Source organism: Triturus cristatus, chromosome 4_1, assembly GCF_964204655.1.
Source record: "Triturus cristatus chromosome 4_1, aTriCri1.1, whole genome shotgun sequence".
NCBI lineage: Eukaryota > Metazoa > Chordata > Amphibia > Caudata > Salamandridae > Triturus > Triturus cristatus.
The window spans coordinates 90,934,510-90,961,752 of NC_140585.1; the positions used below are offsets into that span (position 1 = coordinate 90,934,510).

The following is a 27,243-nucleotide window of genomic DNA, read 5'->3' on the forward strand; positions in this document are numbered from 1 at the left end:
TCCATCGTTCTTCTGCTCATTACGCCACCCGAGTTTGGACCCAGCTATATGCAAATCAGTCTTGACTCAGTGCCTCATGGGAACAGCCCAGCCCGAACTGCAAAGCCAGTAAAATATAGCTCCACTATGCGGACCGTGGTCTGGAATCAAGAAACAAGTTAGAGAGAGAGAGTTGAAAATAGACCCCACTGTTTGTGAAAAGCATGCCAATTAGAGATACATGGAGCCTATAAGCCAGCATAATCAAAAGCAACCCCCAGGTAAGGAAACTGAGTGACCATTTGTCACGATTTCTCCTTTGTTTTCTAGTTGGTATATTTTCACATTTTAGAGCCACAAGCCATTATAAAGGATTTGGAGCTGTTAGTCTTCAAGTTTAACTTCTCCAAATCTACAAAAGTGTCCAAAAGGGATTTAAGGCCTTTTGGAGTTATGTCTTAAAGGACAGCACAGTCCACATTAAAGCTGGCACAGGTTTGCACTTTACCCTTGGCATATCTTGCGCTCTCTAACAAGTGCAGAGCAAAGATATATATAGATATATATAAAGAGAGAGCAAAAACAAAATGAGGGTGAAGACACAACACTGACACACTCTGCGAAAGAGTGGAGAAGGATCACTGCACTTTGCACCATTCCCATACTGGAATGTGACAAAGATAATAAAATTAAATGAAATGGAGATAATCCACCAGCCTGGGCTCCACTTCCGAATGGAACAGATTTTCCAATTGCTTTGACCGATTATCACTGTCGAAAGTGCAAGAAAGGTCCACAAAGGCAGGAAAATTGGACTACGCTCATCAACAGTGTATTTAATAATCAGCAGATGTAGATTTAAACATTGCTCTAAGGTCCAGGCCAGTCCTAAAGCCACATTGAACTTTGGAAATTATATTACCCAGCAGTCCAAAACAAGAGTCTTTTGAGAATGATTTTACCAATTATATATTACAGTGGAGGCTAATAGGGAATGGGTCAATAGCATTTAGTGTCCTGACAGTTGCCCTTTTTAAACAATGGCACTATAGTAGCCCACCGCCAGGATTGGGAAGACCAGACTTATAGGCTGTATTGATACAGCTAGTCAGAAGGGGTCCCCAAAACTCAGGATTATACATGTAGAGATCAATGGGTACCCCACCACTCACTGAAAGTTCATTAAATGGGCTTTTATGTAAAGCATCCATCACCTCGTGTTGAGAAAAAAAAATGTTAATAGGAAAATGAGGCGGCCTTAGTTCTCTGTACTCAAAAACATTATCATCATCAGGCAGGCAGTGGATCCCAGTGAAATGGGACACCCAGACACCATGCATCTAGAACGGTATTTGGAGCTGAGCCAACTTATTTGATCATTGACAAAGAGTCTTTGGCCTTATGGTGGGGAACCCAATATTTCAGAAGTGTTGTAAACTTGAACTACGTATAGATCATAACATTTTGGTGGATTAGTTTAAAACGGTTGTGTGACAGAAGCACAAATAGTTTTACCAAGCGTTCCTTTCCCACGTAGCCCAACAACAAATGCGTCCTAACCAGGTATTCCTTTACCACGCATGCCTTTACCACAATATTTTGTGGTCTAGGCATGAATGGTAAAGGGTCTATGTATGGCTAAAGTCGCCATTACCCCTGCCCCCGCGCTGTCCCTTAAACTACCCCAACCCCTTCCACTGCCCTAAAACCTACCCCGGCACACAAACACCAAAAATTACCCCAACTACTCATTCCCCTCCCACTGCCGTAAGGCCAAAAATCCTACACTACAACGCCCCATACCCCAGTGCTGTTCCTTATACTCTCCCACCCCGCGCTTTCCCTTAAACTACCCCAGCCCCTTCCACTGCCCTAAAACCTACACCATCCCCCAACCCCACTCCCCTCACCGCCTTTCCATGCTTCCTTCCCTCTTCACTGTCTTCTATCCCTGCAGCAGGTTGGCCGCGCACGGCATATACCTGGTTACGGCATGTGCGTGGTTAAGGCATATACCTGGTTACGGCATGTGCGTGGTTAAGGCATATACCTGGTTACGGCATGTGCGTGGTTAAGGCATATACCTGGTTACGGCATGTACGTGGTTACGGCATGTACGTGGTTAAGGCATGCATGGTAGAGCTTGCGTAGTTGGAACACGCGGGGTTCAGACCCGGTGTTCCATATCGCCTATAAGAGTATCTATAGGATTTCAAGTATAACCCAGGAAAGACGCCTTTTCCTGCTGATTTTGCGTCCTATGTGCCTGTCAATATTAATTCGGAAAAAGGTGATTCAGAAGATCATACTGAGATTGTTTGAAGTGTACGTTGTGTAAGTTCAATGTTGATGATGCCTAACAGGAAGTAGAGTGGAGAAAATGCTTTCCAAAAAGTCATACAGTCTGCTCAAGGTGTGCGGCCCAATTCAAGTTTACAACGTGGCGCCCGGAGCGCTATAAAGCAGTCACTGCAAAATAAAGCAATTTCCTTCTTGAATAAATGATCCAAAAATGTTTTATTTCTCTTCTTCTCGGTTTATTTGCACCAGCTCCAATATAACATGTCTTTTGCCTAGAACAGACTTTTCCACGGCTGCAATAAGTGCAAAACATGTAATGTATTCCCACAAATTAAAATGCACACCAGAAAGCACCTCTCTGCTCATCTATGCCAGCCAGGAAAGAAAACGAGAATGCCCACATCATCAAATGTCTGTGTGTCACCAAATTAGAAGTAAACCGCCTGCCCCTAGTCAAAGAAGAGTGATTGTGGCTGCTACGTGCAAAACAAATAAGGCATCAGATCCAGTGGGCTACATGCACTGACAACTCGACTAGCTAAACCATATCCCATCACTAGCGCGTTAAACATTCAGACCTATTTGCAGGGGTTCCACTACAACAAAAAAACATGCCAGAAGCGAGCAACTATCTTAACATGTGTTATGCAAGTTCCCCAAGATGATAAAACAAAGTAGGGTTGTGGTGAGTTACGAGTCCTACAAAAATAAACAAATAAATACATTTCAAGGGGGCCTAAGAAAGCAAATAAGGCAAATCCATAGTCCCAAAAAATAAAGTCTATGGGGCAGATTTACAAGCCTCTTGCGCCACTTTTGCGTCACTTTTCCCATGTTCAAAGTGACGCAAAAGTGTCGCAAGGGGCTTGTAAACTGCCCCTATGTTTTTATAGACTGTTTTTACAGTGCTCCGATGTCACATTGTGTAAACTTGAATTTGATTGTAACCTATCTTGGGGTAACAACAATTGTCACACCCTATAGGTAGCAGCTGTCAGAGACTGTCTGGCTGTGGCACTTTATTTATTCATGGGGGGATATTCAACAATTGTAGTGATATACTAACCCGACTTTTATAAGGGATGTGCGATTTATCTTGACTCTGCTAGCATTCTGCACTATTGTTTGGTTCCAAATATTGTTTCCTGATATTCAACATTTTACTCAAATTGCTCAAGAGTTGAGTTACTCTAATGAGCTGTTTTGTTGTACTGATTTACCAGCAGTACCAATGTCATTGTGGAGTAGTGTGCTTAGCCTTGCTTATGAAGACCATATTGGTATTAGGGATATGAACACAGAATTAGGCAAGACAGTTGTTGGCCTGGGGTTGACAAAGCTGTGGAAAGATTTGTATGTGATTGTGATTTTTGTACACTAAGTGATGAATTGCAAGTTATTCACCTGTCTCCGGTTAATCCAATTAAGGTACCAAAGAAGCCAAGGAATAAATTAGATTTTGACATCATGGGACCTGTTGCTGTGTTAGGTAGTGCACCCAAATATGCCTTTGCTTTGATTGATTACATGTTTAAATGGCATGAGATCAGGATTGTTAACAATACTGATACTAGTGCTGTTACTCAGTTTTTAATGAGGTGTTTAGAAGAGAAGGTTTCCCATCAGAGTTGGTGAGGGATAATGGTACACATCAAACTTCACTAGAAATGGGGAAATTGATTGAGTCTCAAGAGTTCAAGCATACCAGGCCCTCTTTATACCATCCTAGGAGTAATAGACTGGAGGGGCGTGTTAAAAATCAATTGCAAATAGAATGAATCATTTAGGTGATGTGGAAACAAGGTTTGAGGGATGTTTTATCAACTATCACATCTACTTCTCATGTTAGTATGGGAGTTACACACTCTGTGTTGTTAAGAAGGAGAGTTCCTGGCTCAAAGTTGAATAGAATATGGATGGATTGTGGTGATGTGTAAAGAGAGTGCAGGATGGTTGTGCTAATTTACAGAAGTGTATTACTAAGTGTGTGTTGGAGATATGGTTGGAAGACAGATTGGGTTTAAAAACAGGTCGAATTATAAACTAAATTTCTTTGCCTTCTCAAGAAGTTAAGGTTACAGAATATTCAATGGCAATAAAAAACAAGCATTTGCAATGCAATAGGTCTCGCAATTGCGAGATTTTGAGTTATTGGCCTTGTAAATGGCAATGCCTTTTGAACGAATAAAAGGCATTGTCATTTACAATACCAATAAGTCAAAGTTTGGCAAAAGCGAGACCTATTGTATTACAGGGCGCGGTGTCCCTGAAGTGGGTGCCGCATTCATCATTGAAGTAAAAAAAATAATTAAACAGAGCGGTGTCCCTGAAGCGGACGACACGATCACCATTAAAGTTTTAAAAAAATATATATGAAACAGGGAGCGGTGTCCCTGAAGCTAGGTGTTCTGGAATGTATGTATGTGGTGTGTAGTGGAATTGTGTGTTGGACTGGATTAGTTATTTGTCTAACTGTGTGGCATGGAATTGTGTGGTGTGGCTTGGATTTGTGCAGTGCAATTATGTGGCATGGTGTGCCGTGGAATTATATGCATAGTAAATATGTGGTGTTGAGTATACTGGAATTATGTGGAGTGGGATTGTGTGTTATGGATTGTAATTATGTGGAATGGTATTTTGTGGTGTGGAGAGGTACGTTCTGGACTTTAATTATATTGTGTGCTGTTGAATTTTTTGTGGCGTGATGTGGAATTGTGTGGTGTGGATTAGTTGTATGTGTAATTGTGTTGTTGAGTTGTATTATGTGGTTTGGTGTCGAATCATGTGGAGTGGATTGCAAATGTGTGGAGTTGAATTGTGTGGTGTGGAACTGTGTGGATAGGTTTACCTGTTTGGTGAGGAAAAGAAGAACTAGGTTGGAGATGAGCTTCAGATCTATGTGTTTGGATGCAAACAAAAAAGAAAGAGTTAGAGCTATTGGAGTTGTAAATGTCTTTTCCCTATATGTTATGGATTGGAGTGGATGTATGTGGTGTGTAGTGGAATTTTGTGGGTTGTATTGGAATTGTTAATTCTGGCATTGTGTGGCATGAAATTGTCTGTCATAGAGTGGATTTGTGTAGTGGAATTATGTGGCATGGTGAGCAGTTGTATTATGTGAATAGTATGTGTTTTTGAGTGTATTGGAATTATGTGAAGTGGGATTGTGTGTAATTATGATGAATGGTATTTTGTGTTGTGGAGTTTTATATAGTGGACTTTAATTCTGTGGTGTGCTGTTGAATTTTAAGGAATGATTTTGAATTGTGTGTTGTAAATTGGCTATATGCGATGTGTGGTGGAATTGTGTTGTGGGGTGGAATAATGTTTGCTTTTTGTAATTTGTGGTGTGGAATGGATTTGGGTGGAGTTGAATAGTGTGGCATGGAACAGTGAGGTATAGAGTGAAATTGTGTTGAGTGGAATTATGTGGCATGGTGGAGAGTTTTTATGTAGATTGTTATGTGATATAGAGTGTATTTATGTGGGGTGTATTTATGTGGTATTGAGTAGTGTGTAATTAGGTGGAGTTGAATTATGTGGTGCTGAGTGGTATTATATGGATTGTAAATATGTTGTGTGGTGTGATTGTATGGATTGCCATTGTATTGAGTGGTATTGCGTAGAGTGGCATTGCGTAGAGTAGAGTGGTTTGGCGTGCAGTAGTGTAGCATTGTGTGAAGTGCAGTTGGTTGGACTGGTGTTGCATAGAGGAGTCGGGTTGCGTGGAGTGGTGTTGTGTGGAGTGTCATTGCAAGGAGTGGCATTGCGTGGGTGGAGCTGCATTGATTAACACTGCATGGAGTGGTGTGGTGCAAAGTGGAGCACAGTTGGGTGGAATGCAGTTGTGTAGAGTGGGGCCGCATCGCGTAAAGTGCAGTTGCGCGGGGTGGCGTCGTGTGAAGTAGCATAAAGTGGCACTAAGTGGAGTGGTGTAGAGTAGAGTGGTGTTGCGTGTAGTGGCATTGCATTGAGTGGTGTTGCGTGTAGTGGCTTTGCATTGAGCTGAGTGGTGTTGCGTGTAGTGGCATTGCATTGAGCTGAGTGGTGTTGCGTGTAGTGGCATTGTATGGAGCTGAGTGGCGTGGAGTGCAGTTGTGTAGATTGAAGTGCAGTTTTGTGGAGTGCGGTCGCGTAAAGTGCAGTGGCGTGAAGTGCAGTGGCGTGAAGTGCAGTGGCGTGGAGTTAAGTGCATTGGTGTGAAGTGCAGTGGCATGAGTGGAGTAAAGCAGAGTGGAGTAAAGCAGAGTGGAGTAAAACAGAGTGGACCGGCGTAAGGCAGAGTGGACCGAAGTAAGGCAGAGTGGAGTGGAGTAAATCAGAGTGGAGTGGAGTAAAGCAAAGCGGAGTGGAGTAAAGCAAAGCAGAGTGGAGTAAAGCAAAGCGGAGTGGAGTAAAGCAAAGCAGAAAAGCAAAGCAGAGTAAAGCAAAGCAGAGTAAAGTAAAGCAGAGTGGACCAAAGCATAGTGGATCGGAGTAAACAGAGTGAACTGGAGTAAAGCAGAGTGGACCGGAGTAAAGCTGTGGAATGAAGTAACGCAGAGTGGAGTAAAACAGAGTGGCGTGGAGTAAAACAGAGTCTATCAGAGTAGAGCGGAGGGGAGTAAAGTTGAGTGACATGGAGTAAAGCAGAGTGGAGTCAAGCAGAGTGTAGGGGCGTAAAGCAGAGTGCAGGGGTGTAAAGCACAGTGTAGGGGTGTAAAGTAGAGTGGAGTAAAGCAGAGTTGCATTGAGTGGAGGGGAGTAAAGCAGAGTGGCGTGGAGTAAAGTAGAGGGTAGCGTGGCATAAAGCAGCGTGGAGTGGACCGGAGTAAAGCTGTGGCATGCAGTAACGCAGAGTGGAGTAAAACAGAGTGGCGTTGAGGAAAACAGAGTGTAGCAGAATAGAGCGGAGGGGAGTAAAGTTGAATGACATGGAGTAAAGCAGAGTGGAGTCAAGCTGAGAGTAGGGTCGTAAAGCAGGGGTGTAAAGCAGAGTGTAGGGGTGTAAAGCAGAGTGGAGTAAAGCAGAGCTGTATTGGGTGGAGGGGAGTAAAGCAGAGTGGCGTGGAGTAAAGTAGAGGGTAGCATGGCATAAAGCAGCATGGAGTAAATCAGAGTATAGGGGTAAAGCAGAGTGTAGGGGAGTGAAGCAGAGTGTAGGGGAGTAAATAAGAGTTGCATTGAGAGGAGTGGTGTAGAGTAAAGCAGAGTGGCATGGAGTAAAGCAGAGTGGAGTAAAGCAGAATGGCGAGGAGAACAGCAGTGTGGCTTGGAGTACAGCAGAGTGGAGTAAAGCAAGGTGGAGTACAGCAGAATGGCGTGGAGTGGAGTAAAGCAGAGTGGCACTGAGCAGAATGGAGTTGAGTGGAGAAAAGCAGAGGGGCGTTGAGTAAAGCAGAGTGGAGTAGAGTAAAGCAGAGTGACATTGAATGGAGTGAGGTAAAGCAGAATGGCGTTGAGCTGAATTGAGTGTAGTAAAGCAGAGTGGTGTTGAGATGAATTGAGTGTAGTAAAGCAGAGTGGCGTTGAGCTGAATTGAGTGTAGTAAAGCAGAGTGGCGTTTAGATGGATGGAGTGTAGTAAAGCAGAGTGGCATTGAACTGGGTGGAGTGCAGTTAAGCAGAGTCGCGTTGAGCGGAGTAAAGCAGCGTGACGTTGAGTGGTGTGGAGTAGAATGGAGTAAAGCAGAGTGGAGTAAAGCAGAGTGAAGTAAAGCAGAGTGGAGTAAAGCAGAGTGGAGTAAAGCAGAGTGATGTGGAGTAAAGCACAGTGACGTGGAGTAAAGCAGAGTGGTGGGGAGTGGAGTAAAGCAGAGTGGAATCGAGTAAAGCAGAGTGGCGTTGAGTAGAGCTGAGTAAGGCACAGTGGAGTGGAGTAAAGCAGAGTGGCATGAGTGGAGTAAAGCAGAGTGGTGGAGAGTGGAATAAAGCAAATGTGGGTAGTGGAGTATAGCAGAGTGGAGTAAAGCAGAGTGGAGTTGAGTAGAGTAAAGCAGAGTGTAGTTGAGTAAAGCTGAGTGGTGGGGAGGGGAGTACAGCATGCACAAATATTATAGAATGAATATTTCATTTTTCCTTCATTAAGCATCTACTGGTGGGAGATGGAAGAATCCTTTGTAGCTGTGCTCAACTGTAAAGATTGTTATCATCCTTCTAACCAGCACATGGTTTATATTGCCACATTTGTCTGTAAAGTTTCCCAACCGCACACACATGCCATGGGACGGTGGAAGGAGTTTCAAGCGGGCTGGCCCTAACTAGTATCATAACAAGGACAATGCTCTGGGTGCTGTATGTTTAACACGCTGTGAGTGACAAATGGCATGCACCAAGCGCTACATTTCTCACACAAGGAGACTGCTGTAGGCGCTTGATGTTTAACTCTACGTCATACGATGAGCAGTACCAAAGCATATAAATATTGGCATTTTTTTACAGATACACTGAATGTGGTATTGTTAACACACGCTGTGCACCAAGCACTGCATGTTTGACACGAAGAGTGTTCTGTGCGCTATATGTTTAACATTAAGTAAAAACAAGCAGTACTAAAGCATATAAAAATAGCTGTGCTAATGTACTTTATAGAACACAAAATTGTAGTTAAACTCTGAGCAATGATGGCTTCAACTAGTTACAACTAAGTCTAAACAAATAAAATAAGCAGGAGGGAATGCGACAATCCTAAGAAGCGATATTGAGCCCTGGAATTCCAGGTTACAACAAGCAGCTATTTAAGGAAATTACAAACATGCAAGTTTTTAATCATACATTTATTTTTAACATTTCAATGACATGTACAGTGCAAAGACTCAATACACCAGCCGGATGTGTTTTCTGGTGTAACAGCAGCAGCAGCTGCATGTTCTTTTAAAAGGAGGCTGATTTTATTTTTGTTGGGGACGATGGTTTCTCAAGATCTGCAATAAAGCAACTCAAGGAAGGGGGAGGGCAGAGAGAGAACAGAAGAAGCCTTTGCTTTGCAAGTGATACCACTATTTCTAGTAAATCAGCCCTTTTAAAAATGCTAAAAGCACAGCTTTAACTCATTGTTCCTGGGAAACAGCCGAAGCAGAACTTAAAGTAAGGCACTAGTTCGGATCACAAACATTTATTTAAACTATGGGCAATGCTGGCTGGCTTCAACTTGTTACAGCTAAGTTTACACAAATGAAATCAGCTGGAGGGAAGGCACGGTAATTAGAAGAGGCGAGACGGCGCCCTGGAAATCCAGGTCAGAACGAGCAGCTCTTTAAGATACAAGAGTTTTAAATTATACATGATGAAGATTACAACAGAAATGGCGCACAAATGCGTAGAAGGGGAGAGGAGTGGGGAGAATGAAAAAGTACCTTTGTCCATGTTGTCAGACGGGCTGGCTGCTGGCAAGAGGTTCTATGCACAGTGCCCCCTCACCTAGCATGTCGCCTTCTGTGAATGCCCCCAGAGCTGTTATGCTCCAAGTTGCTGCCCCCGCTTTGGACTCAGCTGCAATTCGATCCTGATGCTAAATTAGCCTGAGAAATGCTTTTGATGAAGGGAGAAGGGTCATTTAAAGTAAACAAACTTGCTACTGCTGGCCGGGCTGGTTTAAAACAAAAAAACAGAAACTCATTAAAACAAGATAAAGGCATGCACGTAGCCAAACCACTTCAAAGACGATCACGCGCAATGCAGCTGCCAGCAGCTTAGCACCCAGCAAGGGCAGAGCAGGAACTTCAGCACAAACAAACGATGGCCAGGAAGTGGCTCAACATATAAAGATGTCGACTTTGGAGCAGGGGAACAGGGTTCGAGCCTCAGCATGGGCTGCATCATTTAATTATAATTAAATAAACAGAGATCTAGTGAATATTAAATATAAATAAATAAACAGTGTCCGGTGAGGGCAGGAAGCTGCCAGATGTGGAAATGCCAGCAGCAAAGAAAAAAAGTGAAAGCAGGGGTGCGCGCTGCATTTGAAGTAGTTAAAGTGATCGGAGACGCGATCAAGGGAGCAGAAAGGAAACTGATTAGAAGGGAGGGGGTAGTGTGAAAACAGCGGGGAGAGAAGGGAGGGTGTAATAAAAAACAAAGGAGCCAAAGCTATAGAGAAGGGAGGGGGGAGTGGGAGCAGCTGTGCATGTACATGTGATCGTGCACTCAAGGTTTAGGCCAGCCAAAACTGTGGGTAGCACTTTGAAAATCCCACATATAAAATGTCTCTTCGAGCCTTTGGCTCAGCGAGACCTAATAATGGGGTTATATTATATTAATATTGGTAGAGTTGCTGAAATACCATCTAGTTGTTCAAATGTTCAAACGTTTCTAGAAAACCGAAATGGAAATAGGCCTTGCGAAATCTAAATGACATTATTCTGAAGTTACTTCATTTAAAGTTTTTCAGCATCATATTTTGTTTTTTCTTCATTTTGGTGAGGGGGATATGTAGTGTATTTACATAATGTGTTTACCTTGTGCTATGTTTATATGCATGTTGGGAAATACTTGTGTTCATCTGCAGAATTCTGTACCTAGTCAGCTGCTGGGAGTTCGTAGCAGTAGTTCTATATTATAATTCCAAATGAATTGCATAAAAGTTGTGGATTTCTCATCATTTCATATCTCCACATGACTCTTGCTCTTTCCCTTATCTCAATTACCAGGTATTACCACTACTACTCTAATAACCACCCCTTCTACAAATGCCTGCTTCTGGTACAACTGCGATCACGGCTATTGTTCGCTTGGCAAATGCTTTTGTAATGACGGATTCACCGGACCAACTTGTAATGAAGGTGAGAGAGGAAGGGTGGATGGAAAGACCACACATTTGGCACAATCTAAAGATAAATTGCAGATCACAGGCACAACAGTTTTCACGGTTGTATTGTAAACAGCAGCCCATTAAACAGACAAACAGTTTTAAATGAAACACATTCGTAAACAGGCACTGGCAAAGTCATAAGTTAGCTTATTTTTACTGCAAGTACCTATTGTAGAAGATTGTTGTATTGTTTGAATATTCTTATATATTTTGGGTGCTAATAATGAATAAAAGCTAATGTACTGTCTTCTGCTTTGCAGAATTCTTTGACACCAGTCCTCAAAGGCTAAGTAACTACGAATCATTATTTATTGGTGAACATAGATGAGCATTCAGAGAGCATTCAGGGACTAGCTACACTAGATACACCAGTTCAACTGAGGCCCCTGTCCTGCCCATATAGCCTCTGGCACGGTCACTGTGACATGTGGGATCTGTGGCCTACATTTGCAAGACTAAAAATGATCCAGGACTCTAATGATTCTGCTTACTCTGCCATTTCTACTCATGGCCATTCACTTATATACTCTTCAGCAATTCAGAGGTTCCTGTGGAGCTAAGGAAAAGGCACAGAGCACCCTGTGAAGCCACTGGAGAGGACACAGTGTCTCTGATGTCCACTCCTATCACATCAAACGATCATACACATGTTGGTCTCGAATGGCGGTATAGTAAATATTCTGAGGTTCACGTACAAACACTGATTCAATAAATCGTTGAATATCAATTATTAACATATTCATTGTTCATAAATAAATATGACTGTTCAAAAAGAGGATTCTCAAGTTGGACACACACAGAGGAACACGTTTTATTAACACTTCCCATTCAACACCATATGCTATGTAACATATATCATACCTTCCTTGTATAGAGCAGCCACTGGTATTCTGAAAGGGATTAGAAACACCATAGAGCTCTTCTCCCTGTTGTTTCGAATGTTCTTTGGTAACTACCTCCCCCTAATGAGCCTGCCTGGTAATAACATGGTCAAGAGCAGGCTTCCTTCCTCCTCATTATTTTCATAATTCTTTAATATTGTTTTGATATGACACCTCTAGAGTTCACATTCATTGGCTGGGTGAATACATTGATAAATATTCATATCAACATCTTGGCTTCTGGAGCCTTCAACTGTTGGATGCCTCCAGAAGTCACAAGGATCTCAACTAATAAGCGAAAAAGGGCCAAGGTGTGCATGACAGTCTGCCCACATTGTGTGCACCCTCGTCTGTTTTAGTAGCTAGTTTTTCAAATGGCAGAAACACTTGTGCGGCCTGTGATAACACAAATATAGAGTCCTTTTCTGCATTTCATTTGAAGACTGAGGTAATCTTATGATGTCCACATGAGTAACGTGCACTCGGGTTAATAATGATTTGTTTTACTTTCATCTAATTGTTTGCGATTTACTACACTTAGGTCAAACTATTTGTAGCTCCAAGGGAGTGGCATGCTGACCATTAACAGTTTAATCCTTACATGTTAGCAATTTCAGCAAGGTAATGCCGAAAATATGCTCTGTCTGTCTTTCATGTAGGATCCACACATGGCATATTATTGACATCCTACAGATATGTTCCCTACTGGCCTGCATATATCAGGCTGCCAGTTTTGTCACAGTTGAAATGTTCTCATAGACTTCTACTGCAGTTGACTGGGTCTGTAAATGAGGATGTTATTCAATGTCTTGTATTTGCACAAGCTGCAGCTATTTGTTATTACTCTAGTCCTACCAGCAAAAATTCAACCATTTCTTCTACATCTGTTCTTTTTCACTCTCAAGACTGACCCCTTTGTCCCTTGTAAACTTTACAGGAGGGAAAATATTCCAGATTATGCTGCAAATTGAGAAATGTTCTTCCTTGATAGTGACTATGGATTTCTATAACCTAAGGTGGAATATACATTGTGCTCAAGGCCAACGTTGACTATCAGTTCTTGTTCTTTGGCAGCATGTGTCCATATGTGCACTCTCTTGTTGGATATAATTAGACTTACCATTGCCACCAGTAATGTGGAGAAAAAGTGGATCGTGCAACTGACATGTCCCTACTGCCTAGTTCCACTCTATTGTACATACAAACCTCAATCAATTTAAACTTGTTTGTGAAACACACAGTGGTAAACAATCCAGGCTCAACCAGCAAAGTGTCCTTCAATACCAAATTAGAGGAAAAGAAAATGGAAATTATGCAGCGCATAACACACATGAGCATGGTTTATCCTAAGAGCCTTATAAGTATCTACACCAGTGCCCATAGGGCAAAGGTGTTGGTTACCAGAGAGATGGCTACTCAGTCGCCCTACTTTCTTCACTTTGAAAACCAGGTAATAGGGAGAATATCTAGGGAAAGTTGAACCACTCTTCCAAGTCGATTAATATAGTAGAAACAATCTGTGAGTGGGTCAGATTAGACCATACAATTTTCAGGTGGACTTCTCATACAACAGTGGCAAATAATCTTGAGCTACTTTTGAAGTGTCTGTTGTCTCTCCATCCTAGTTGCATTGCATGACTGTCATCCATCACAAACTAAATCTGCCCCAAAAAAGAATTTATCACGATCAATGGTTTGCATTCCAACTCGAGACCAGGTACAGTGCAAAGCATACAACATATGTTTCTATGCGGAAATCTCATCACCGTAGTGCTGGAACTGCAGCCCTACGAGCCCTCTCAGCAGATATCCAAAGGCTCAGATGCCATCTGCGTTTAGACGCTGGGTAAAAAACTAATGGAAAATATGTTGTTAGAAGACATTGCAGATCAGACCTCCATCTGTCTGAATTGTGTAAAGCAATGGTATTATAAAAAAGGTACATTAGCAACGATAGAAAGTGTCCAGACTGTCACGCCAAAGACTACCCAAACAGGATTGAAGTTGTGGCCAAAATCCACAAAGACAAGATCTCTACAAAGCAGATGACAGACACATGCGTGGTTTCCAAGATTAGATCTTATGATAGATAGGGGTGGGCGGAATTTGCGAAGTCGCGTTACGCAAATCTCCGCGAAATGGTTTAAAATCTCCGCGAACACGCAGAAATTCCGCGAACACGCGGAATTGCTTGCTCGCGATGCTTTTTTCCTGTTCGCGACCGAAATATCTCGCGAACCCGCAGTTTGAGATCGCGAACAAGCAAAAATTCCGCGAAGCCGGGGAAAGCAGAAGTTTGGGCAATTCCGCGTTCTCTGCGGAACGCGAAATTACCTAAATTCCGCAAATTCCGCGAGCGGAACGGAATTTGCCTCCCAGGCCTAATGATAGACACAACTATAAAAGAGTAAGATATGCCCCGGAATGAACCATGCATCACACCCGTAGTAAGTGATAATACCTGATGCGCCTAATAAGACTTCTTCAATAGTGAACTTCTAAGGGTGCCTTGACTGTGGACAATACCTTCTGGTGGCAATGGATGAATGCTTCAGGGTCCACTAGGAGATCAGATATCATCCACAGTAGCTCCAGCAATGCCATTCCATCCCTTCTTTAAACGTTAGCAGCATGAGCCATTCCAAGCAAATTATAAACTGACAATGGGCCTTCATTCAATGGTGTCAAATTCACATGCTTCCTCTAATATGTAAGTGAGACACAATGGAAGATGAGGCTGCTGGAACCTCTAAAAAAGGGCACAGCGGAGTGTTCCATGTCAACATGAACAGAAGTGGTACGAAGAGCCAGGTCAAGCACGATTTTGATAAACCACATTTCGTCTCAGTTTCTTGGAGATGTTTTACACATATCTCAGGTCCCAGAGACAAACTACTCTCAGGTTGTGGCAGTCACAATAATATGATTGCATGACAATACCTCAGTGTTATTAAAAAGAATTCTACAAGTCGGCTACCAAGCTACAAGTTGCTGCCAGGCTAATTACTTGTACTTAATCCTGCAGAAAGAGATTTATTAAGATTTGGCATACCTACGAGCCTCAGTTTATTGTTTGGTAAGATACTGATTTATACTGTAATCAGAAATCACTACAGACTGGAGACAACTTAACATGATGTTGTTTACCTACACTGTGATCAAACCAAAGCAGTATATTATAAAAAGAATTTTAGCTAGAACTATTGTTATTATTGTATGAGCATGAGTGGTTGGTCATAAGTAGTGCTGGACTTACTACTGTTTTGCAGCAGTACTTTAGAAGTACAGTTTGTGAGTAGCATTTTTAAAAACTATTGTAGTACTACAAAAGTACTGCAAAGTGCAGTTTGCGAATCAGGTCTTCCAGGTGTTAGCTCCTACTAAAAAACAGTACTAAGTCTAGCACTAGATCTAGCCTCCCACTGGTCGTGCAGCACCCTCCCATACAAAGTAATGAAGGTAGGGACTTTAAAGAAAATCACAAAGGAAATTATGCTAAATTACATTAAATTGTTTAAATTAGTCAAGCATATGAATAAATGTGATTTATTGTAAAACAAAATCTACAAATATTACATATTTCTTACTTACTTTTGAAATATTTAAAGAAACGTTTCTTAATGTAAACATCAATGTCATTTTTTTTAAATAAAAAAGCTTACATTAATAGGATACGTTATATCCTGAGCATAGAGGTGACCTCAGAGGAGTGTTTTCCAATCAGTGTTGTCTCCTGGAGATGAAAACGAGGCAGTGGAGTGAAAGATTCACTCACTTGCGAGGTTTCCTAAGAGAGGAGCAGACCATCCTCCAGTAAGAGAAAGGGAACACAAAATAATCAAAAAAACTGACTCGGGGGTATATTCACAAGGAATCATCTCCGATTTATCACCACCTTAACGCATGAAAAGTGGAGATAGATTTAACACCCCATTCACAAGCTGGTGCAAACTGCAGACATTGCCAGTATTCCTGCATTAACTGCCCCCAAATATATCTCCACGGTGGCCACCACCAACTAACCCTAATAAGATGCAGAGTAGGCGTTCCCATTCAAAAACACACGAAAAAACCTCAACACCACTTTCACAACGAACTGACAGATCTGCAATGCGAACAAAAAACAGGCGATAAGCAGCGGTAGCAGCACGGAATTAACACCTGCTTTTTCTGGTGACAAAGCAATTCCAAAGGGGATGATGGACGGAGTGTTCAAACATTGCAAGAACTCACCCCCAGTCAACTGATCTGGGTTTAATCCATCATCATTCTTTAGCTCACTCCGCCACCCCAGTTCAGACATGGCCATATGCAAATCAGTATGACCCTGTGCCTCATGGGAACAGTCCAGCCCGAACTTCAAGCCATGTCTTCCCTGGACCGGAAACAAGAATCCTGGGACCGGTTTCTGGCTAATCAGCCGTCATCAGCCAGGCTAGCTTGAATCCAGTGGCAAAGTGAGCAAGAGACCCACGTCTGGCCATACCCTGTCAACTTAGGGCGAACAAATCAAAACCTAAGGGGATGATTGACGGAGTGTTGAAACATTGCAAGCACTCACCCCCAGTCAACTGATCTGAGTTGTAATCCATCATCATTCAATAGTTCACTCCGCCACCCCAGTTCAGACATGGCCATATGCAAATCAGTCTAACCCTGTGCCTCATGGGAACAGTCCAGTCCGAACTGCCAAGCCATGTCTTCCCTGGACTGGAAGCAAGCTTCCTGAGACCGGTTTCTGGCTAATCAGCTGTCATCAGCCAGGCTAGCTTGAATCCAGTGGCAAAGGGAGCAAGGGACCCACATCTGGGCATACCCTGCAAACTTGGGGTGAACAAAGCAAAACCAAAGGGGATGATGGACGGAGTGTTGAAACATTGCAAGCACTCACCCCCAGTCAACTGATCTGGGTTTAATCCATCATCATTCTTTAGTTCACTCCGCCACCCCAGTTCAGACATGGCCATATACAAATCAGTGTGACCCTGTGCCTCATGGGATCAGTCCAGCCCAAACTGCTAAGCCATATTTTCCCTGGACCGGAATCAAGCATCCTGGGACTGGTTTCTGGCTAATCAGCCATCATCAGCCAGGCTAGCTTGAATCCAGTCACAAAGTGAGCAAGGGACCCACGTCTAGGCATACCCTGCCAACTTATGGCGAACAAAGCAAAACCAAAGGAGATGATATATGGAGAGCTGAAACATTGCAAGCAGTAACCGCCAGTCAACTGATCTGAGTTTAATCCATCATCATTCTTTAGCTCACTCCACCACCCCAGTTCAAACATGGCCATATGCAAATCGGTCTGACCCTGTGCCTCATAGGAACAGTCCAGCCCGAAGTGCCAAGCCAGGTCCTCCCTGGACCGGAGACAAGCATCCTGGGATCGATTTCAGGGTATTACCCTTCATCATCCAGGATAGCTTGAATCCAGTGGCAAATTGAGCAAGGGACCCACGTCTGGGCATACCCATTCCACTTAGGGCGAAAAGTGATACGCAAACAAATGACGGACGGAACGCTGAGTAAATCACACATTCACCCCCAGTCAAAAGATCTGGGTTACATCCATTGTTCTTCTGCTCATTACGCCACCCGAGTTTCGACCCAGCTATATGCAAATCAGTCTTAACTCAGTGCCTCATGGGAACAGTCCAGCCCGAACTGCAAAGCCAGTAAAATATAGCTCTACTATGCGGACCGTGGTCTGGAATCAAGAAACGAGTTAGAGAGAGAGTTGACAATAGACCCCACTGTTTGTGAAAAGCATGCCAATTAGAGATACATGGAGCCTATAAGCCAGCATAATCAAAAGCAACCCCCAGGTAAGGAAACGGAGTGACCATTTGTCACGATTTCTCCTTGATTTCTAGTTGGCATATTTTCACATTCTTGAGCCACAAGCCATTATAAAGGATTTGGAGCTGTTAGTCTTCAAGTTTAACTTCTCCAAATCTATGAAAGTGCAGAGCAAAGATATATATAGATATATATAAAGAGAGAGCAAAAACAAAATGAGGGTGAAGACACAACACTGACACACTCTGCGAAAGAGTGGAGAAGGATCACTGCACTTTGCACCATTCCCATACTGGAATGTGACAAAGATAATAAAATTAAATGAAATGGAGATAATCCACCAGCCTGGGCTCCACTCCCGAATCAAACAGATTTTCCAATTGCTTTGGCTGTCGAAAGTGCAAGAAAGGTCCACAAAGGCAGGAAAATTGGACTACTCTCAGCAACATTGTATTTACTAATCAGCAGATGCAGATTTAAACATTGCTCTAAGGTCCAGGCCAGTCCTAAAGCCAAATTGAACTTTGGAAATTATATTACCCAGCAGTCCAAAACAAGAGTCTTTTGAGAGTGATTTTACCAATTTTATTTACAGTGGAGGCTAATAGGGAATGGGTCAATAAAATGTAGTGTTCTGACAGTTCCCCTTTTTAAACAATGGCACTATAATAGCCCACCGCCAGGATTGGGAAGACCAGACTTAGAGGCTGTATTGATACAGCTAGTCAGAAGGGGTCCCCAAAACTCAGGATTATACATGTAGAGATAAATGGGTACCCCACCACTCACTTAAAGTTTATTAAATGGGCTTTTATGTAAAGCATACATCACCTCGTGTTGAGTAAAAAAAATATTAATGGGAAAATTAGGCGGCCATAGTTCTCTGTACTCAAAAACATTATCATCATCAGGCAGGCAGTGGATCCCAGTGAAATGGGACACCATGCATCTAGAATGGTATTTGGAGCTGAGCCAACTTATTTGATCATTGAGAAAGAGTCTTTGGCCTTATGGTGGGGAACCCAATATTTCAGAAAAGTTGTAGACTTGAACTACGTATAGATCATAACATCCTGGTGGATTAGTTTAAAACGGTTGTGTGACAGAAGCACAAATAGTTTTACCACGCGTCCCTATACCATGTAGCCCAACAACAAATGCGTCTTAACCACGTAATCCTTTACCACGCATGCCTTTACCACAATATTTTGTGGTCTAGGCATAAATGGTAAAGGGTCTATGTGTGGCTAAAGTCGCCATTACCCCTGCCCCCGCGCTGTCCCTTAAACTACCTCAACCCCTTACACTGCCCTAAAACCTACCCCGGCACCCAAACACCAAAAATGACCCCAACTACTCATTCCCCTCCCACTGCCTTAAGGCCAAAAATCCTACACTACAACGCCCCATACCCCAGTGCTGTTCCTTATACTCTCCCACCCCGCGCTTTCCCTTAAACTACCCCAGCCCCTTCCACTGCCCTAAAACCTACACCATCCCCCAACCCCACTCCCCTCACCGCCTTTCCATGCTTCCTTCCCTCTTCACTGTCTTCTATCCCTGCAGCAGGTTGGCCACGCACTGCCGTAACCACGCATGTGCGTGGTTACGGCATGTACGTGGTTAAGGCATGCATGGTAGAGCTTGCGTAGTTGGAACACGCGGGGTTCAGACCCGGTGTTCCATATCGCCTATAAGAGTATCAATAGGATTTCAAGTATAACCCAGGAAAGACGCTTTTTCCTGCTGATTTTGCGTCCTATGTGCCTGTCAATATTAATTCGGAAAAAGGTGATTTAAAAGATCATATTGAGATTGTTTGAAGTGTACGTTGTGTAAGTTCAATGTTGATGATGCCTAGCAGGAAGTAGAGTGGAGAAAATGCTTTCCAAAAAGTAATACAGTATGCTCAAGGTGTGCGGCCCAATTCAAGTTTACAACGTGGCGCCCGGAGCGCTATAAAGCAGTCAATGCAAAATAAAGCAATTTCCTTCTTGAATAAATGATCCAAAAATGTTTTATTTCTCTTCTTCTCGGTTTATTTGCACCAGCTCCAATATAACATGTCTTTTGCCTAGAACAGACTTTTCCACGGCTGCAATAAGTGCAAAACATGTAATGTATTCCCACAAATTAAAATGCACACCAGAAAGCACCTCTCAAGAGGTTTAGAAGAGAAGGTTTTCAATCAGAATTGGTGAGGGATAATGGTACACATCAAACTTCACTAGAAATGGGGAAATTGATTGAGTCTCAAGAGTTCAAGCATACCAGGCCCTCTTTATACCATCCTAGGAGTAATAGACTGGAGGGGCGTGTTAACAGGGCTTTGAAAAATCAATTGCAATTAGAATGAATCATTTAGGTGATGTGGAAACAAGGTTTGAGGGATGTTTTATCAACTATCACATCTACTTCTCATGTTAGTATGGGATTTGCACACTCTGTGTTGTTAAGAAGGAGAGTTCCTGGCTCAAAGTTGAATAGAATATGGATGGATTGTGGTGATGTGTAAAGAGAGTGCAGGATGGTTGTGCTAATTTAAAGAAGAGTATTACTAAAGTGTGTGTTGGAGATATGGTTGGAAGACAGATTGGGTCAAAAAACAGGTTGAATTATAAACTAAATTTCTTTGCCTGCTCAAGAAGTTAAGGTTACAGAATATTCAATGGCAACAAAAAATAATGGGGTTAAAAATATATTAATATTGGTAGAGTTGCTGAAATACCATCTAGTTGTTCAAATGTTCAAAGGTTTTTAGAAAACCGAAATGGAAATAAGCCTTGCAAAATCTAAATGACATTATTCTGAAGTTACTTCATTTAAAGTTTTTCAGCATCTTTAGTCTTTTCTTCATTTTGATGAGGGGGATATGTAGTGTATTTACATAATGTGTTTACCTTGTGCTATGTATATATGCATGTTGGGAAATACTTGTGTTCATCTGCAGAGTTCTGCACCTAGTCAGCTGCTGGGAGTTCGTAGCAGTAGTTGTATATTATAATTCCAAATGAAATGCATAAAAGTTGTGGATTTCTCATCATTTCATATCTCCACATGACTCTTGCCCTTTCCCTTATGTCAATTGCCAGGTATTACCACTACTACTCTAACAACCACCACTTCTACAAATGCCTGCTTCTTGTACAACTGCGATCACGGCTATTGTTTGTTTGGCAAATGCTTTTGTAATGACGGATTCACTGGACCAACTTGTAATGAAGGTGAGAGAGGAAGGGTGGATGGAAAGACCACACATTTGGCACAATCGAAAGATTAATTGCAGATCACAGGCACAATAGTTTGCACGGTTGTATTGTAAACAGCAGGCCATTAAACAGACAAACTGTTTTAAATGAAACACATTCGTAAACAGGCACTGGCAAAGTCATAAGTAAGCTTATTTTTTGTGTTAGATATGTGTAATGTTTGAATGTTCCTATATATTTTGGGTGCCAATAATGAATAAAAGCTAATGTACTATCTTCTGCTTTGCAGAATTCTTTGACACCAGTCCTCAAAGGCTAAGTAACTACGAATCATTACTCATTGGTGAAAATAGATGTGCATTCAGAGAGCATTCAGGGACTAGCTACACTAGATACACCAGTTCAACTGAGGCCCCTGTCCTGCCCATTTAGCCCCTGGCACAGCCATTGTGACATGTGGTGTCTGTGGCCTAGATTTGCAAGACTAAACATGATCCAGGACTCTAATGATTCTGCTTACTCTGCCATTTCTACTCATGGCCATTCACTTACCTACTCATCAGCAATTCAGAGGTTCTTGTGGAGCGAAGGAAAAGGCACAGAGCACCCTGTGAAGCCACTGGAGAGGACACAGAGTCTCTGATGTCCACTCCTATCACATCAAACGATCATAAACATGTTGGCCTCGAATGGCGGAATAGTAAATATTCTGAGGTTCAGGTACAAACACTGATTCAATAAATGGATGAATATCAGTTATTAACATTCTTTGTTGATAAATACATATGACTGTTCAAAAAGAGGATACACAAGTTGGACACACACAGAGGAACACATTTTATTAATACTTCCCATTCAACACCATATGCTATGTAATATACATAATACCTTCCTTGTATAGAGCAGCCACTGGTATTCTGAGAGGGATTAGAAACACCCTAGAGCTCTTCTCCCTGTTGTTCCGAATGTTCTTTGGTAACTACTTCCCCCTAATGAGCCTGCCTGGTAATAACATGGTCAAGAGCAGGCTTCCTTCCTCCTCATTATTTTCATAATTCTTTTATATTGTTTTGATATGACACCTCTAGAGTTCACATTCATTGGCTGGGGGAATACATTGACAAATATTAATATCAACATCTTGGCTTCTGGAGCCTTCAACTGTTGGATGTCTCCAAAAGTCACAAGGATCTCAACTAATAAGCGAAAAAGGGTCAAGGTGTACATGCCAGTCTGCCCACATTGTGCGCACCCTCGTCTGTTTTAGTAGCTGGTTTTACAAATGCCAGAAACACTTGCACGGCCTGCGATAACACAAATATAGAGTCCTTTTCTGCATTTCATTTGATGAATGAGGTAATCTTATGATGCCCACATGAGTAAGGTGCACTCGAGTTAACAATGAATTTTTTTACATTCATCTAATTGTTTGCGATTTACTACACTTAGGTGAAACTATGTATCGCTCCAAGGGAGTGGCACGCTGACCATTAACAGTTTAATCCCTACATGTAAGCAATTTCAGCAAGGTAATGCCGAAAATAGGCTCTGTCTGTCTTTCATGTAGGATCCACACATGACATATTATTGACATCCTACAGATAAGCTCCCTACTGGACTGCATATATCAGGCTGCCAGTTTTGTCACAGTTGAAATGTTTTCATAGACTTCTACTGCAGTTAACTGGGTCTGTACACGAGGATGTTATTTAATGTCTTGTATTTGCACAACCTGCAGCTGTTTTTTATTACTCTAGTGCTACCAGCAAAACTTTAACCATCTCTTCTACATCTGTTCTTTTTCACTCTCAAGACTCGGCCCTTTGTCCCTTGTAAGGTTTACAGGAGGGAAAATATTCCAGATTATGCTGCAAATTGAGACATGTTCTTCCTTGATAGTGACTATGGATTTCTATAACCTTAGGTGGAATATACATTGTGCTCAAGGCCAAAGTTGATTATCAGTCCTTGTTCTTTGGCAGCATGCGTCCATATGTGCACTCTCTTGTTGGATACAATTACACTTACCATTGCCACCAGTAATGTGGAGAAAAAGTGGATCGTGCAACAGACATGTCCCTACTGCCTAGTTCCACTGTTTTATACATACAAACCTCAATCAATTTAAACATGTTTGTGAAACACACAGTGGTAAACAATCCAGGGTCAACCGGCAAACTGTCCTTCAATACCAAATTAGAGGAAAAGCAAATGGAAATTATGCAGCGCATAACACACATGAGCATGGTTTACCTTAAGAGCCTCATAAGTATCTACCATAGGGCCCCATAGGGCAAAGGTATTGGTTACCAGAGAGTTGGCTACTCAGTTGCCCTACTTTCTTCACTTTGAAAACCAGGTAATAGGGAGAATATCTAGGGAAAGTTAAACCACTCTTCCAAGTCAATTAATATAGTAGAAACAATCTGTGAGAGGGTCAGAGTAGACCATACAATTTTCAGGTGGACTTCTCATACAACAGTGGCTAATAATCTTGAGCTACTTTTGAAGTGTCTGTTGTCTCTCCATCCTAGTTGCATTGCATGACTGTCATCTATCACAAAATAAATCTGCCCCAAAAAAGAATTTATCACGATCAATGGTTTGCATTCCAACTCGAGACCCGGTACAGTGCAAAGCATACAACATATGTTTCTATGCGGAAATCTCATCACCGTAGTGCTGGAACTGCAGCCCTACGAGCCCTCTCAGCAGATATCCAAAGGCTCAGATGCCATCTGCGTTTAGACGCTGGGTAAACAACTAATGGAAAATATGTTGTTAGAAGACATTGCAGATCAGACCTCCATCTGTCTGAATTGTGTAAAGCAATGGTATAATAAAAAAGGTACATTAGCAACGATAGAAAGTGTCCAGACTGTCACGCCAAAGACACTACCCAAACAGGATTGAAGTGACGATCTCTACAAAGCAGACGACAGACACATGCATGGTTTCCAAGAGTAGATCCTATGATAGACACAACTATAAAAGAGTAAGATATGCCCCGGAATGAACCATGCATCACACCCATAGTAAGTGATAATACCTGATGTGCCTAATAAGACTTGTTCAAACTTCTAAGGGTGCCTTGACTGTGGACAATACCTTCTGGTGGCAATGGATGAATGCTTCAGAGTCCACTAGGAGATCAGATATCATCCACAGTAGCTCCAGCAATGCCATTCCATCCCTTCTTTAAACGTTAGCAGCATGAGCCATTCCAAGCAAATTATAAACTGACAATGGGCCTTCATTCAATGGTGTCAAATTCACATGCTTCCTCTAATATGTAAGTGAGACACAATGGAAGATGAGGCTGCTGGAACCTCTAAAAAAGGGCACAGCGGAGTGTTCCATGTCAACATGAACAGAAGTGGTACGAAGAGCCAGGTCAAGCACGATTTTGATAAACCACATTTCGTCTCAGTTTCTTGGAGATGTTTTACACATATCTCAGGTCCCAGAGACAAACTACTCTCAGGTTGTGGCAGTCACAATAATATGATTGCATGACAATACCTCAGTGTTATTAAACAGAATTCTACAAGTCGGCTACCAAGCTACAAGTTGCTGCCAGGCTAATTACTTGTACTTAATCCTGCAGAAAGAGATTTATTAAGATTTGGCATACCTACGAGCCTCAGTTTATTGTTTGGTAAGATACTGATTTATACTGTAATCAGAAATCACTTCTGACTGCAGACAACTTAACATGATGTTGTTTACCTACACTGTGATCAAATCAATGCAGTATATTATAAAAAGAATTTTAGCTAGAACTATTGTTATTATTGTATGAGCATGAGTGGTTGGTCATAAGTAGTGCTGGACTTACTACTGTTTTGCAGCAGTACTTTAGAAGTACAGTTTGTGAGTAGCATTTTGTAATACTATTGTAGTACTACAAAAGAACTGCAAAGTGCAGTTTGTGAATCAGGTCTTCAAGGTATTAGCTCCTACTACAAAACAGTTCTAAGTCTAGCACTAGATCTAGCCACCCAGTGGTAGTGCAGCACCCTCTCATACAAAGTAATGGAGGTATGGACTTTAAAGAAAATCGCAAAGGAAATTATGCTAAATCACATTAAATTGTTTAAATTAGTCAAGCATATGAATAAATGTAATTTATTGTAAAACAAAATCTACAAATATTACATATTTCTTACTTACTTTTAAAATATTTAAATAAACGTTTCTTAATGTAAACATCAATGTTATTTATTTTTTCAAATAAAAAAAAATTACCTTAATGGGATATGTTCACCCCCAGTCAAAAGATCTGGGTTAAATCCATCCCTTTTCTGCTCCCTACACCACTCCAGTTTGGACCCAGCTATATGCAAATCAGTCTTGACCCTGTGCCTCCTGGGGACAGTTCTGCCTGAACTGCCAATTCAGGTCCTCCCTGGACCAGAAACAAGCATCCTGGGACTGGTTTCAGGGTATTACCCTTCATCAGCCATGCTAGCTTGAATCCAGTGGTAAAGTGAGCAAGAGACCTACGTCTGGGCATACCCATTCAATCTAGGGCGAAAAGTGATACGCAAACAAATGATGGACGGAATGCTGAGTAAATCACACATTCACCCCCAGTCAAAAGATCTGGGTTAAATCCATTGTTCTTCTGCTCATTACACCACCCAAGTTTGGACCCAGCTATATGCAAATCAGTCTTGACTCAGTGCCTCTTGGGAACAGCCCAGCCCGAACTGCAAAGCCAGTAAAATATAGCTCCACTATGCGGACCATGGTCTGGAATCAAGAAATGAGTTAGAGAGAGAGAGTTGAAAATAGACCTCACTGTTTGTGAAAAGCATGCCAATTAGAGATACATGGAGCCTATAAGCCAGCATAATCAAAAGCAACCCCCAGGTAAGGAAACTGAGTGACCATTTGTCACGATTTCCCCTTGATTTCTAGTTGGCATATTTTCACATTCTAGAGCCACAAGTGATTATAAAGGATTTGGAGCTGTTAGTCTTCAAGTTTAACTTCTCCAAATCTACGAAAGTGTCCAAAAGGGATTTAAGGCCTTTTGGAGTTATGTCTTAAAGGACAGCACAGTCCACATTAAAGCTGGCACAGGTTTGCACTTTACCCTTGGCATATCATGCGCTCTCTAAGAAGTGCAGAGCAAAGATATATATAGATATATATAAAGAGAGAGCAAAAACAAAACGAGGGTGAAGACACAACACTGACACACTCTGCGAAAGAGTGGAGAAGGATCACTGCACTTTGCACCATTCCCATACTGGAATGTGACAAAGATAATAAGATTAAATTAAATGGAGATAATCCACCAGCCTGGTCTCCACTCCCAAATGGAACAGATTTTCCAATTGCTTTGACCGATTATCACTGTCGAAAGTGCAAGAAAGGTCCACAAAGGCAGGAAAATTTGACTACTCTCAGCAACATTGTATTTACTAATCAGCAGATGCAGATTTAAACATTGCTCTAAGGTCCAGGCCAGTCCTAAAGCCACATTGAACTTTGGAAATTATATTACCCAGCAGTCCAAAACAAGAGTCTTTTGAGAATGATTTTACCAATTATGTTTACAGTGGAGGCTAATAGGGAATGGGTCAATAGCATTTAGTGTCCTGACAGTTCCCCTTTTTAAACAATGGCACTATAGTAGCCCACCACCAGGATTGGGAAGACCAGATTTATAGGCTGTATTGATACAGCTAGTCAGAATTGGTCCCCACAACTCAGGATTAAACATGTCGAGATCCATGGGTACCCCACCACTCACTGAAAGTTTATTAAATGGGCTTTTATGTAAAGCATCCATCACCTCGTGTTGAGTAAAAAAAATATTATTGGGAAAATGAGGCGGCCTTAGTTCTCTGTACTCAAAAACATTATCATCATCAGGCAGGCAGTGAATCCCAGTGAAATGGGACACCCAGACACCATGCATCTAGAATGGTATTTGAAGCAGAGCCAACTTATTTGATCATTGAGAAAGAGTCTTTGGCCTTATGGTGGGGAACCTAATATTTCAGAAAAGTTGTAAACTTGAACTACGTATAGATCATAACATCTTGGTGGATTAGTTTAAAACGGTTGTGTGACAGAAGCACAAATAGTTTTACCACGCGTCCCTCTACCATGTAGCCCAACAACAAATGCGTCCTAACCACGTATTCCTTTACCACAATATTTTGTGGTCTAGGTATAAATGGTAAAGGGTCTATGTGTGGCTAAAGTCGCCATTACCCCTGCCCCCGCGCTGTCCCTTAAACTACCCCAACCCCTTCCACTGCCCTAAA

General features: G+C 42.0%; 1 protein-coding gene across 3 annotated transcripts in view; it reads left to right on the forward strand.

Moving 5' to 3' along the window:
• Nucleotides 1-27,243, forward strand: part of LOC146839630 (uncharacterized) — an 812,224-nt gene that overhangs the window by 403,442 nt on the left and 381,539 nt on the right. For all 3 annotated transcript variants that reach the window (XM_085651718.1, XM_085651719.1, XM_085651720.1), the window contains 2 exons: nucleotides 10,907-11,038; nucleotides 20,843-20,974. In XM_085651718.1, the coding sequence (XP_085507844.1) occupies nucleotides 10,907-11,038; nucleotides 20,843-20,974 (264 nt within the window). The remainder of the gene's footprint in view (nucleotides 1-10,906; nucleotides 11,039-20,842; nucleotides 20,975-27,243) is intronic.